We start from the raw sequence: 13468 nt of genomic DNA on the forward strand, positions 1-13468 counted from the left end.
GGTCATTCTCTTCACTCGAGTTTCTGCGCGGGAAAGTCCCCGGACTCCACAATCTTCTGAACATAGTCATACTGAGAAATCCAGAGAGAGTTGTGTGGAGCTGATAGTCTTAATTAGCTTTGTAGCAACTCATTTGGCAACGGCTTGAATGTAACGGACGTTCATTAATATTAAAAAGTTACGCACTGAAGCTTTAATATGAAATAAACAATAAATACAGAAACAAGTATATACAAAATAGCTGTTTGACATTTTTGTTTGGTAGTGTGTGTGTAAATCAAGTTTAAGTTTTTCAACCTGGCAATATGGTTTCAGTTTAGTTTGTCTTCAAGGTTTTAGTTTTTATTTAGTTTCAGTTCACTAAAAGTACTTGTCACTGCTTATTTTAGTTTTATTTCACTATAATAACCTTGTTGTAAACCCTAAATGAAGTCTTTTTTCTGTCACAGGTCTCTATGTTCTGCCACGGGGCGAGAGTAGGATTCTACCAAGGCGACATTTCTCTTCTCATGGATGACATTAAAACTCTCAAACCCACCTTCTTTCCTGTTGTGCCTCGTTTGCTCAATCGCATCTATGACAAGGTCAGTAAATAGATTCAGGGCAGTGGAGGCCTCAGGGTTTGAGAATCCCCCGGACCGGGAAGAATAAATCTGGGTGGGGAACGTGACCCTCCCTCATTACCTCCACTGAGGGGCCCGTGGGCCTCTAAGCAACACTAGGTACACTTAGCAGCAGTGAAAATTAGATAAAAAGAATAATATAAGGTTTGCAAAATGGGATGAATTACATAGGGCCCTAAAAGTCATCTTTGATTAGCAGACCCAAACGGAATCTGCAGATTTTTGTTTATTTTTACAGATTTCAGCAGTGATCCAGAATGAAATGTTAGCGGAAGTTAGCAGATTCCTTGCGGCCCTGTTGATTAGTGACCTTTTCACACATTTTTTTGTAGATTGTTCGACTATGAAGGCCACCGTAATTCTTGGTCGGTTCTGTTTGATGTTTGACTGATTTCCATACAGATCCTGGGTTCTGTGACCTCTCCGTTGCGACGGGCCTTGCTTCACTACGCTGTGAGGAGGAAGCAGGCAGAGCTCAGCAGTGGAGTCGTACGCAACAACAGTCTGTGGGACAAACTGGTGTTCAACAGGATTCAGGTCAGTTGCTGGAAGCTCCATTTAATAGTTCACCCTGGATCATATTTCCCCACGTTTCTTTTTTTTTAAACAGTTCCTTCAATGTAGATCTTCAGTAAAGACTAAATATCTGCAAATAAGGCTGCAACTCACGATTATTTTCATTGTTGATTAATCTGTTGATTACTTTCTCCATTAATGGATTAGTTGTGTGGTCTCTAAAATGTCAGAAAATGGTTAAAAAATGTAGGATCAGTGTTTCCCAAAGTCCAAGATGACGTCCTCAAATGTCTTGTTTTGTCCCCACCTCAAAGATATTCAGTTTACTGTCACAGAGGAGAGAAGAAACTAGAAAACATTAACATTTTAAGGAGCTGGAATCACAAGTTTTTCACAAAAATTCACACCGAATATCAAAATTGTTTGCGAATAATAGTTGACAACTAATCGAACAATCTTTGCAGCTCTACCATTAAACAAAAACAAATCTTTTTTTCTCTTTTACTACAGATTTGTTTTCGGTGTTTAATGGAATATTGTCTGTTAATCCAGGATTCTACAGTTTTTATTTACAGTTATTTTACAGCACTTAACACAGTGCTACGCGTAGACCAGCATCCCTGCGAATAGTTCACAAGAGGAGCACAACTATTCCAGCAATCAATGCCAAATCCACCCGGAGCATATTGGTCCTGTGGGAGTATTGGAGAAGCACGCACACCGAAAGATTTTGGCTCGGTTTTGGTCAATGCAGATGGGTTAGGTCAAATATGGTCTAGGTTGAAAACGCTGTTAAAAAGAAATTCAGCTTGCACCCACAATGTGAACGTATTTGAACTGTTTTACATAAATTCTGCTACTCTTGTGTTTCAGGCCAGTTTAGGAGGTAATCTGCGGTTCGCTTTGACAGCTTCAGCACCCATCTCGCCCACTGTGCTGTCCTTCCTCAGAGCCACTCTGGGCTGTCTGATCTTCGAAGGTTACGGACAGACGGAGTGCACGGCCGGCTGCACTTTCTCCATGCCCGGAGACTGGAGCGCAGGTAAAACGTCATCTGATTCTTTACCCTTTTTTTCCTCTGAATTGCTTGTGGTTTTTGCGCTGGTTAATCCTGTCCTCATCAGGTGTGTGGATGTGTCTTTGTCAGGTCATGTAGGGGCTCCGCTGCCCTGCGCCAAGGTGAAGCTGATAGACATCCCTGATATGAACTACTTTGCTAAGAACGGAGATGGAGAGGTGAGATACTCTTAAGGTGCCATCATACTAATCGTAATAACGAAAAGTAACACACACCAAGGGCCGTCGTAGACTTGAAAGTAAGTGTAGCTACACGTGCATTTCTCTCTATTTTAAATGATGGTTCGGCCCACAGGCCTTCTTCAAAATCAACAATCAAAGTCAGACACTGCACTGATGGTTATAAGATAATCATGTTTCACCATTAGGGTAAGAAAAAAATCATAGAGAGGCCTTCAGCTAATCAAAAGTAAACAGTTGCAAAAGCTGCAGCCAACAACAGCAGCAAGTTTGGAAGAAAATGTGGATCATGCAACGAGGCAGGCCTGCTTGGATCTTTCAGGGAATTATTGTAAAGATTTACAAATAATGTTTGTTTTAAATAGCTCACGTTACTGTATTGTGTGAGCATTTAATATTGTATGTGGCGTTTTCTTTTGCGGGGTGCAAATGTTCCACTGTACAAATGTTAACTTCCCCTGCAGCAGCAATCACATTTTCACATCGACAGTCAGACTGACCCTTTTCACGTCTTTGTCCCTGTTAGATCTGTATTAGTGGCCCCAGCGTGTTCAGAGGTTACCTGAGGGACCCAGAAAGGACGGCTGAAGCCTTGGACAGCGACGGCTGGCTGCACAGTGGGGACGTAGGCCAGTGGCTTCCAGTAAGATTATACACACAGTACTCAGCCTAAATCTGATGAGTTTCATCTTCTAGTCTCTCACGTAAGTGAGCAAATGTGTGCGTCTCCGCCTTTTCCTCTGCTAGAACGGGACGCTACGCATCATTGACAGGAAGAAGCACATCTTCAAGTTGTCCCAGGGAGAGTACATCGCTCCAGAGAAGATAGAAAATGTCTACACGCGTTGTGTTCCTCTGCTGCAGGTGTTCGTGCACGGAGATAGTTTACAGGTACAATGCGATTCGTATTCAGTTGACCTAAGTCATTTGCTGTTTTTTACGGGTTAACGTTTTGATTTGTCTCCTTGTGCTTCATGTCTCCAGTCTTTTCTCATAGGCATAGTTGTACCTGACCCGGAGGTGTTTGTTGACTGGGCTAAAGAGCGAGGCTTTGTGGGATCCTATGAAGAGCTGTGCCAGAATCCTGTATGTCATCTAAACCCCAATTTCATAACATGACCATTTTACTTTTGGCATTACAAAACAATTGAAGCAGTTATTTGTCTTTCAAACAGGATTTAAAGAAAGCAGTATTAGAGGACATGACAGCTGTGGGGAAGGAAGCGGGGCTGAAGTCCTTTGAACAAGTGAGAAAACTCTGCTGACAGTCTTGGTTGAATTCATGAGCTACTAACTAGAGCTGCAAAGATTCATCGATTAGTTGGCAACTGTAAAATAAATCCCCAACTATTTAGATAATGGATTAACAAATAACATGTACTGCTGTAAAATATAAATAGTGACAACTGTAGAGTACTGGATTAACAGACAATGGGCCCTATTTTAAAGCTCTAAGCAGACGGCGTGAAGCGCCTGGCGCAGGTGCGTTTGGGGCGTGTACGAATCCACTTTTGCTAGTTATACTTAGTGTCTTCATTAATCATAGGTGTGTTTTGGGCGTAACATGCAATAAACCAATCAGAGTGTCATCTCCCATTCCCTTTAAAAGCCAGGCGCGTTTGTACCTTGGCGCATTGATATTACGATGGCGGATTTGCTAAGCAGGAAGGAGAGATTTTCAGGAGAAGAAACTGATCTGCTCGTGCGTGAAGTGAAAGCGTGCGAGCAGATCATATATGGCACGAGCACAACCAAAACTCCACGAGGTGAAGCAGGCATTAAAATAACAATGAAATGCTGCGTTATTGACTTTAGACCAGGTTTTTGTTGGTCAATGGCGTGATCACTTCCCCCTGCCTCAAGATAGCAATACTCCCAGAATGCACCTGAACACACCTCCCTGTAAGACCAGCACGCCCATGGGCCACAGATGGGCCCAGGTGCATTTGTTATTTAAACTACGCGGGCGCTGGACGGGAAATTGACAACTACGTCGGTCTTAAACTAGCAAAGACACTTGTGTTGGGCTTTGTGCCGCGCCGGGTGCAGGATAGGGCCAAATATGTCATTAAACACTGAATACAAATCTGCAGTAAAAGAAAAAAGTTGTTTTAGTTTTAAGGTAGTGCTGCAAAGATTAATCAGTTAGTTGTCAACTGTTAAATTAATCGGCAACTATTTGGATAATCGATTAGTAATTTTTTTTATGAAGAAAAAAAAGGTCAAACTTCTGATTCCAGTTTGTTAAATGTGAATATTTTCTAGTTTCTTCTCTCCTCTGTGACAGTAAACTGAATATCTTTGAGTTGTGGACAAAACAAGACATTTGAGGACGTCATTTTGGGCTTTGGGAGACACTGATCTACATTTTTCACTATTTAATAGACCAAACAACTAACCAATAAACGAGAAAACAAGCGACAGATTAATAAAATCGTTAGTTGCAGCTTTACTTCTAACCTCCCAATACTGACCTTTTTGTTGTGATTTTTTTTTTTTGTGTGCGTCTTACCTTTCTCTCCTTTCAGGTGAAGGGTGTTTACTTGCACCCGGAGACGTTCAGCATCGCCAACGGCCTTCTCACCCCGACTCTAAAGAGTAGACGCGTCGACATCCGCAGAGTCTTTCAGGAACAAATATCAAGCATGTACAGCAAGACAGCCATCTGAAGGACCCCACTTAGTAACTCTTTCTCACACACACACACACACACACACAACACCCAAAGGTTACTGGTGTGAGGGGACCTGGGGCAGGAAACTGGGAGAAGAAAGTTCAAATCACACACATCCAGCAGTGCCTTGCTCGTGTATTTTTCTAATCGGTTATGAAAGATTTTAAACAATTAAAACTAATGAGGGTTTCAAGAAGCTGATTTGTAAAAAAAATAATAATTGCTGAACTGTACATACTGCTTATATTGAGATTTGCTGACAGGACACTGACTAATTCCAGTAAAGTAAAACTGAACAGAAATAAAGATTAGTACCTGATGACTCTTGTGTGTGTGATTTAAATGCTGCAACAACTCCTGCACTCACCCTGAGAAATACAAAGTAGATATTTAAACTTACGCTCATCACAACAACAGTAAGATTAGGGCTAAAAATAAGGATTATTTTCATTGTCGATTAATCGGTTGATTATTTTCTTGATTAATGTATTAGTTGTTTGGTCTATAAAATGTTAAGAAAATGCTGAAAAATGTGGATCAGTGTTTCCCAAAGCCCAATGTCTTGTTTTGTACACAACTCAAAGATATTCAGTTTACTGTCACAGAAAATATTCACATTTAACGAGCTAGAATCAGAGAAAATCAGTAAAAAGTGACTCAAACTGATTAATCGATTATCAAAATAGTTGCTGATTAAGTTGACATCTTCAACTATCTTTGCAGCTCTAAGTAGGATTGTAGACATGGTTGCTATTCTCACAGTTCATTTATTTCATGATTGACTGTACATTTAGATGGCTAAAACATTGTCACTGAACAGATTGTAGTGTTAATACATATTTCAAAAAACCTAAATTAAACCCCACTGTGTTACAGTATTTACTTAGTTGTGTGTTAGGAAAACAATCTCTACCACTTAAACTCTTCATTAATTAGAAAAAAAACCATTAATACACACGTGTAACTCAAACAATACACACAGTCAATCAACTAAACATTTGCTTCAATAATTTCAAAATTATGTCAAAGAAATAAATAGTTGACTTCTTGGTGTGACAACTTTAAAAAATATAATAAACGAACATGATATGGGAGAAATCCGTGTGTGTACATCACCGTGTAACCCCATTAACCAGAGCGTGTTCATCATACTGGGGGGGATACCTGATAAAGGTGGAAACAATGACAGTAGGATTTGGTCCAAAAATCAAGACAAAGAAAAAGTTGGCTTCCGACCCTGGTGTTGAGGGTACAACGAGGTTTCTCTGCTAACAGACCATCTAAACAGCCAACAATAAAACAAAGGATGGATGGTGTGTGAATTAAAGGAAATGGGGTGTCATTTATCGTATTTACCACAAGAGGGAGCACCAGCCTTTGTTTTGGACAGCGGTTAGACTCCAACAGCGACTCGTTCTCTCCGCAGCCTGATTGGTCGACCTTTCAACACCGCTGCTCGCACGGGCACAATCTCACTTCACTCAAGTGAAGTTTTTTTTTCTTCGTGTTACATCCACAGTCGGGACAACGGAGGCACATTATGCACAGGTGATGTTACCAACATCATCCTGTAAACCCCAACAAACAGCCCTCACACAACAAACATGGCACAGAGCTAAACTTGGAGATAACCAGCAAAGGCCAAAAACACAAGACATACATTTTCTAGCCAGTTACCTACAATACATTGTCTGCAGTGTTTGTCATTTCAAACTTGGGTAATAAAAACGGTTTCACAGATTGTTAAAAAAAAAACACATTTCCTTGCTCAAATGCTTATAGACATCTCTGAAACCAAGAAGTGTATCCCTGTTAATTGATTCTGACGAGAACCAGTTTGATTCCTTCCCTTAGAAAAAAAACGACACAAAAAAAATAACAATTTGGCTTATAATGTTGCACTTGGCTGATGGCTTAGTTAATGTGGCATTTTAGCTGCAGCAGTTTGAGTTGCAGAGAGTCTCTGTGGAGAGAAAGAAGCATGGGAGTGTAGTGCAAGAGGAATAAGGGGGGGGAGACGAGGCCGCAAGGAAACAATCTGATGATCAGGTTAAGGCCATTGCTGTCCGTTTGAACTGCGCCAAGGAGCCTGAAAAGAGTGCAATCCATTCAGAGAGGCATTTTTTGGCTTCCCTCCCTCAGTCGTCGGCGACAATGGACAAAGCACGCAACTCGCTGAGCTTGGCCTCGGTGTCCCTCTCCCTCTGCTCGTCAGTCAGCCCTGCCTGGTCGATCTGGTCTGTCAACTCGCTGAAGATCTTGTACATTTCGGTGAAATAGACAACCTGGAGGGGCAGGAAGAGAAAAGGTCAAAGATTTAGTCTGTGATGGCAGAAAAAAATAGTCCCGTCTGTCCTCTGACAGAGACTCGACTTGACGGGGCCAATCCGCCTCTAAGGAAAAAAAAAAAAACTCCCAACAACTTTTATATCCAAACTCTGCTGCACTCGCACAATCTAACCTTGCTTTCACTTACACTAGGCTGAAGCTGCTGCTCTCATACCTCTTCAACCCCGCTAATGAGAAGTGATTCGAGAGGCGAAGAGGGAGCCCACAGATATCAAACAAGTCCGACAAAGCTCCAAAAACCCAGCACTTCAGCCGGTAGTGACCCTGCTTTTCTCTCCCAATCTGAACAAGAGATAGAGAGTGTTCACTGAAAGCTTTCTTGACACTTCCCACCCCTGCTTCTTCCCCTTAGTTCATGAGTCAGGCTCCCTAGAGAGTTGCTTTGATGATTAATAGACTTTAATCACATTACAAGACTCCAGAAGAGTAGGCAGAGAATGAAAGTACTCGGAAAATACAACCCCTTTAAACCCACACACACACACACATCTCAATATTTATTCATGCAGCGATGCATACGATACCATGCTCTTAAGGGGGCATCGCTGGCTTCTCGGAAATTGCATGTGTCCCCTATTGTAGGCTGAAACAGCCAGATCAACCAAGAAACCAGTGGGAGAAATGCTTACTGATTCGCTAAGGGTCACATCAGAATAAGAGCTAGATCAAGCTGGAAATAAACGGTCATAAAGAGTAATCTTGTATAGAAATAACATTTGTCTGACTCTGTCAAGAGCAGATTTGACGCTGTCAGACAAAAGGAAAAAAAATATTTCTAAACCACCTTGAACAAGCCTTTTTAAGTGCTCGGTATGAAAGACCTTTATGTGTTTATACCGATATTTGCCACCTAAACCACATGAGTGGGCCATAAGTATTGGGTTCCAGCTGTTTGTGGGGGTAAAGCGGATATTCTTTTTCAAAAGGGTTTGTTGAAAGGGCCATCGGAAATGTCCATATGACCAGTGATGATAATGTACACCAGATCAGTGTCTGAGTGCCCTCTGGAGCAAAGACACTCTGCTATTATAATTAGTCTAGTCACCACGAGAGGTAAACGCAGCCTATGACCACCTACGATACAAACACGAGTCTTTGGGTGAAGCAGAGCTTTAAATTACAAGACTTCTGTCTGGCCATTTTAACATACTATAAGCCCCAGCTGCTTAATATCTACACAGATATGTTACACTTTGACCTCTTAGCCTAAAGAGAATGAATAATTGATGTTGCATTCTATCCAGTAAGTCCTTAAAAACTGTTTCAGGAAACAATGAAAATCAACTGAGAAAAGGACAAAGAAAGAAAGAAAGTGTTTTTTCCGAATGAACACATGCAGCAGATGGCGCAAAATTGTGAAGAAAAAAAATCAAGACAATCTCACAATTCATCAACATCTGTACAGGTGGACAGGTCAGGCCAAGTGTCCCGCTGACAGTTGCTGGACAGGACTGGTGTTAGTTAGGCTGAAGGCTCTCAACAAAGGCAGCCTTTGTGCCTTTTCCCTGCTGCCGCTGGGAGCCGAGCAGCAACAGCGGCTGCGAGAGAAGGGAGTGGAGGATGAGACCGAGCACATGCAGCGAGGCTGGGGACGAGGTCCAGCGGTCCACTGGCCACCCACGTGTGGCTGTGTGTATGTGTAAACATGTGTAGATGCTCATTCATGTGTGTGAGCCACATGAATAAAGATATTGTAGATATAAAATAGCATGCGTGTGACTAATAAGAGCTCTTGCACCATGCAAAGCCAGGTACAAAATGTGATTTAACCCTAAAAAGAGAAAAGAACTGAGCTCAGATCTACGGAGATATTTCATGTCGGTTATAGTTGATTGCTCTGTTTGCTATTTTTAAAGTTCAAAGAACATCATAGAACCCTATAATTGTCATTAGGATAATCTAGTTTAGTAATTAGGAGTGTGCCAGTGACCGTCCTAAAGAGGAAATGACATGGCCAGGCAAGTCTGGGTTGGGGGAGAGGGACACGTTGGCGCTAACTTAAGTTGCCCAGCTGCTTTGAGAGAAGCTCCAGGTTGGAGACTCGCAGGGCTGCAGTGGAGCCAGACAGATGAGGCCTTCCTGGGCTAAACACAGCCGTGTGGGCCGTCACTGGGGGTTAATCACATTAGGACAGCGTGGAGGGAGACAGACTGCAAGGATTATACACTCCCTTCCATCAGACACTTCATCCACTGTTTAACCAACGCTCAGAGGGCTGAACAGACACTGGGGGCTGTAGAGCTGCAAAGATTAATCGATTCATCAACTATTGAATTAATCGCCAACTAAACTAAAACGCCACATCGGGCAAGTAAATATAACTACCTACTTGCCCGTTCTGGCATAGTCATATCATAAATTATGTTATCGTTCTCTTGCCCCCATCGGAGAATGCTTGTTGAATGATTTGATTTCAATGTGCTGTTGGCCAATCAAGAGTCCAGTTGGCGTTTGAGACGTTTTTCTTTTTACGTTTGACACTTTTTGATGGGGGGGGGAAGGGGTTTGTGGACGATTTTGAGGTTTGTTTTTTTTAATCAATTTGAGGTTTTTTTTCTTTTTTTAAGTTTTGACATGTATTTTGACACTTTTCTTCTTTTTTTTCCCGTTTTTCTTAACATTCTTTCAAACATTTTTTTATTATTCTGACACAAAAATATTTGTATAGGGTTGTTAGTTGCAGTCCTAGGTGTAGGTGTGTGTGTGTGTGTGTGTGTGTGTGGGCTAAACAGCTAGCAAGGTACTGTGCTCTGTCTGCTATCATAGGCAGCCGCCTATGATAGCATGGTGACCTGCTATTATGAAGACCTGCTGTATGCCAATGCCGCATGGTTTCGTATATGTATTGAACTGCATCTATAATATTTATGTCCCTGTAAATTGTTCCCTTCGAGTGGACTTAGACAAATTGTTAGGAGGGTGATCACGAACCTGCGCCCTGATGAGAGCCTCAAAGCTGGGCTGGAAGTAGTCGATGCGGCTGTGGTAGAACTTGGGCATCTCATCCAGCAGCTGCTTGTTCTTGGCCTCGAAGTCCTCGCGGACCGGTCGGAGCTCCTCTCTGGCCTGGGGTGTGGAGGGGAAGGGGGAAACAAAAGAACGGGTCACCATCTGTCACCATCACTTCTAACTCAACATAACATCTTCTCATTTCACCACGTCAGCGCGTGTTGTAATTTACACATCATTTTACACATTCTTCCACAAAAACTGGTACAAAGAGTGGCAGATTTCGACAAAAACAAATACCAACCCATGAAACAGGGCTGGTTATCGCCACTGATTTCCTGAATTGATTCGATTCCGATTCACAAAGGTCCAAATTTTATTCTATATCGATTCAATTAGGCATATTTCAGAGAGCGAGATTCTCAGAGAACTAATGCTTATATATTGCACAAGGAACCCTGTAACCTGCTGCATTATTAAAAATATTAATGTTGACGTTAAGAATTGACCGCAAAGCAGTTCCATAGAGACAGAATGTTTTTTGAAGAGTGCTTTCTTTAGTGCAGAGGGTGTGATGCAGAGACGGAGACCTAAAGGAATACATCCATGAAAATGGCCATGGCAGTTTATCCCTCGCCAACATTTACCATAACTTTGGAGCGTTATTTAGCATAACATGGATTCCTTAGATCGTCTAGTTTAATATGAAACCAATATCTGCACTCCAGCATTAAAACGGAGCCTCTTAAAAGATCGATCTCAGGATTATATGAATCGATATCGGAAACATTCAGACGAAGATCTTTTTTTTTTTTTTTTAAACCCAGCACTACTGCAAATGGAAAGTTAGTTTTAAGTATTTCAACACAGGAGCCATCTTTAGTGTCTTTCTTATTGTTCAGAAAGATATTTGCCTAATTCCCACGAAGAAGCAGTACAATAAATAAAAGGCTGTAATCACGACCACAGTGAGGAGGAGTGGGTTATGTGGGCAGACTTGGCTGTGAGTGGACTCCAGCACCACTGATCTCTGTGTGACTATTAGTGGGTAGTCTACTGTAGGCACGGAGTTATGGAAAGCACAATGAATATGTGTGAGAGGGTGAGAATTTTTATTAAGGGGAAGGGGGGATGTTGCTATATTAAAACTACAACATATTGTTTATCTCCTGCGTGACGGTGTGGTCTCTTCGCGTCAGTTTTCTTCACACATGGCCAGTCGAAATGGCATACGAGTGTTTTGTCAGGATCATTTCTTTAAGTGCACAGGGATTTAAAGGGCATGGATATAGGGGCCTCTTCAAGGCTTTGTTCCCCTGACAGTGCTTTTCTCAATGTGTGTGGGTGGCTCGCCGTGTGAGGATGTGTTAAAGGCAGGCAACAGCATAGGCAACACTGCAGCGCTATCTATCTGTGAATGTGTGCGCTTCTGTAATGGCCTGGTGTGTATGTGTGTCTACGATTCTCAATTACGTGCCTGTAGATGTGCAGCAGTGCCTTTTTGAAAAGGCACTACTTGAGAGCCTGGTAGCTTGCGTGGGTGAAGGAGCGCACATGTACAGTATGCATGTGCTACTAACTATTTTTGTTCATATCCAGTCAGCGTTTGTGTCTTTTTCCACTTATTGCGCCCTGTTCAACAATATGTGCAACCTGTGAGAGCAAGTGAACTCTGCCCGCTCTGCAGATAGAGGGAGCATTGGAGTGGTCCAACACGTGCACTGATGCAGGCTTGAAACTCGCAGTACCTGATGTAGTTTGACCATAACGGGCCCAGTTTTTTCTTTCTCTTCATACTTCTCCGCTTTGGATTGCAACCGTTTGTAGTCCTGCAGTGCCTGTTCCCGGCGTTTCACTGCCATGTTGAGGCTGGGGAAGACGCCGCTGTACCTGCGACAAACCAGCACACATACAACCTTAGATATCTCTGACACAACCAATAAGAGTCTAAACAAAATGTGCACAGACAAGCGTGCAATCATGCAAGCAACAAAAAAAAAATACACAGACACTCACACCAGGGTATGAAAAAAAAACTTAATAAATTTTTTTTTAGATAAATGTTTTTGGGCATTTTAGGCTTTTATTTTCATAGGACAGATGAAGACATGAAAGCAGAGAGAGAGGGGGAATGGGGCAGCTGACGTCGAGTGGAGCAGTCTAGGAGGAACTCAGTCCTCCCAGTTGGGAAATAAGCCGAGGGAGACTAATTCTAGGAAAGGGTTCCATGTCTCTAGGAATGTGGAGATAGAGCCTTTCAGAGATGATCTAAACTTCTCAACCTTCAGGTTGTCGAGCACTTCTTTAATCCAACGGTCGCGTGTGTGTGTGTGTGTGGGGGGGGGGGGGCGGGAGAGCCTCCAGTTGAACAAGAGTTCAAGTCTCCGAGCTAGCAGAGATGTAAACGCCAGGGCCCACCTTAGTGCAACAGGGAGGTCAGCGTCAGAGGAAATGCCAAAAATGTCTGACAAAGGGTTAGGGGGGGATAGTGTGATCATAAGCTCTGCTCATGGTGTCAAAAATGGGTGGGATACAATCGAGCATGTGCCCTTTGTTTGTTATTTTAAGGGGAATTTAAAAAGTTAAGATTTGCTTTAACTGTTTCACAGTTTTTTTAATTCAATAAATGCAACGTCTTTAAATCATGTTAAATAATCGTGATTTTAATACTGACAAAAATAATTGTGATTATAATTTTATCTAATAGATATCTAGATCATAATCTAACAGCCCTATTTTTTTGGGAGAAACTGAAGTCCCTTGAATTGTTAAAACAGCTTTCCTGCTCTATGAAATTTGCAGACACGCATTCTGCATGGCATCCTATCTTAATAAAAGTCATTATGAATTAATAAAATCCCTCTCCTCAACATCTTATAGTAGAGACACTCTCAAGCCCCAGAGGACAGCTCTGCATTAAGCTTCCTCTAATCTATTATCTAATTACTGTAGTTCAAAATGGCATGAAACAATTCATTTTGCGACAATTATCATATTCCAAATGAAAATATATTCTTGCAACGAGAATCCTAGTCTTCAGCACTAAAAATAGGAAAACACTCATCTGTAACTTAGCAACAGGAGTCTGAGCTTCATCCTG

General features: G+C 42.0%; 2 protein-coding genes across 2 annotated transcripts in view; one reads left to right on the forward strand and one right to left on the reverse strand.

The window, feature by feature from the left end:
* The window catches only part of acsl2 (acyl-CoA synthetase long chain family member 2), a 31332-nt gene extending 26203 nt beyond the window's left edge, over positions 1 to 5129 (forward strand). Inside the window, exons 12-20 of the mRNA XM_078251617.1 lie at positions 450 to 584; positions 1026 to 1160; positions 2013 to 2181; positions 2287 to 2375; positions 2923 to 3039; positions 3144 to 3287; positions 3381 to 3482; positions 3572 to 3643; positions 4925 to 5129. Of these exons, the coding sequence (XP_078107743.1) occupies positions 450 to 584; positions 1026 to 1160; positions 2013 to 2181; positions 2287 to 2375; positions 2923 to 3039; positions 3144 to 3287; positions 3381 to 3482; positions 3572 to 3643; positions 4925 to 5065 (1104 nt within the window). The 3' untranslated portion in view covers positions 5066 to 5129. The remainder of the gene's footprint in view (positions 1 to 449; positions 585 to 1025; positions 1161 to 2012; positions 2182 to 2286; positions 2376 to 2922; positions 3040 to 3143; positions 3288 to 3380; positions 3483 to 3571; positions 3644 to 4924) is intronic.
* A 688-nt stretch (positions 5130 to 5817) lies between these two features.
* The window catches only part of bin3 (bridging integrator 3), a 46047-nt gene continuing 38396 nt past the window's right edge, over positions 5818 to 13468 (reverse strand). Inside the window, exons 7-9 of the mRNA XM_078251619.1 lie at positions 12117 to 12258; positions 10351 to 10485; positions 5818 to 7355 (exon numbers count right to left, since the gene is read on the reverse strand). Coding sequence (XP_078107745.1) covers positions 7209 to 7355; positions 10351 to 10485; positions 12117 to 12258 — 424 coding nt within the window. The 3' untranslated portion in view covers positions 5818 to 7208. The remainder of the gene's footprint in view (positions 7356 to 10350; positions 10486 to 12116; positions 12259 to 13468) is intronic.

The sequence above is a fragment of the Sander vitreus genome, chromosome 5 (genome assembly GCF_031162955.1).
Source record: "Sander vitreus isolate 19-12246 chromosome 5, sanVit1, whole genome shotgun sequence".
Classification (NCBI taxonomy): Eukaryota; Metazoa; Chordata; class Actinopteri; order Perciformes; family Percidae; genus Sander; species Sander vitreus.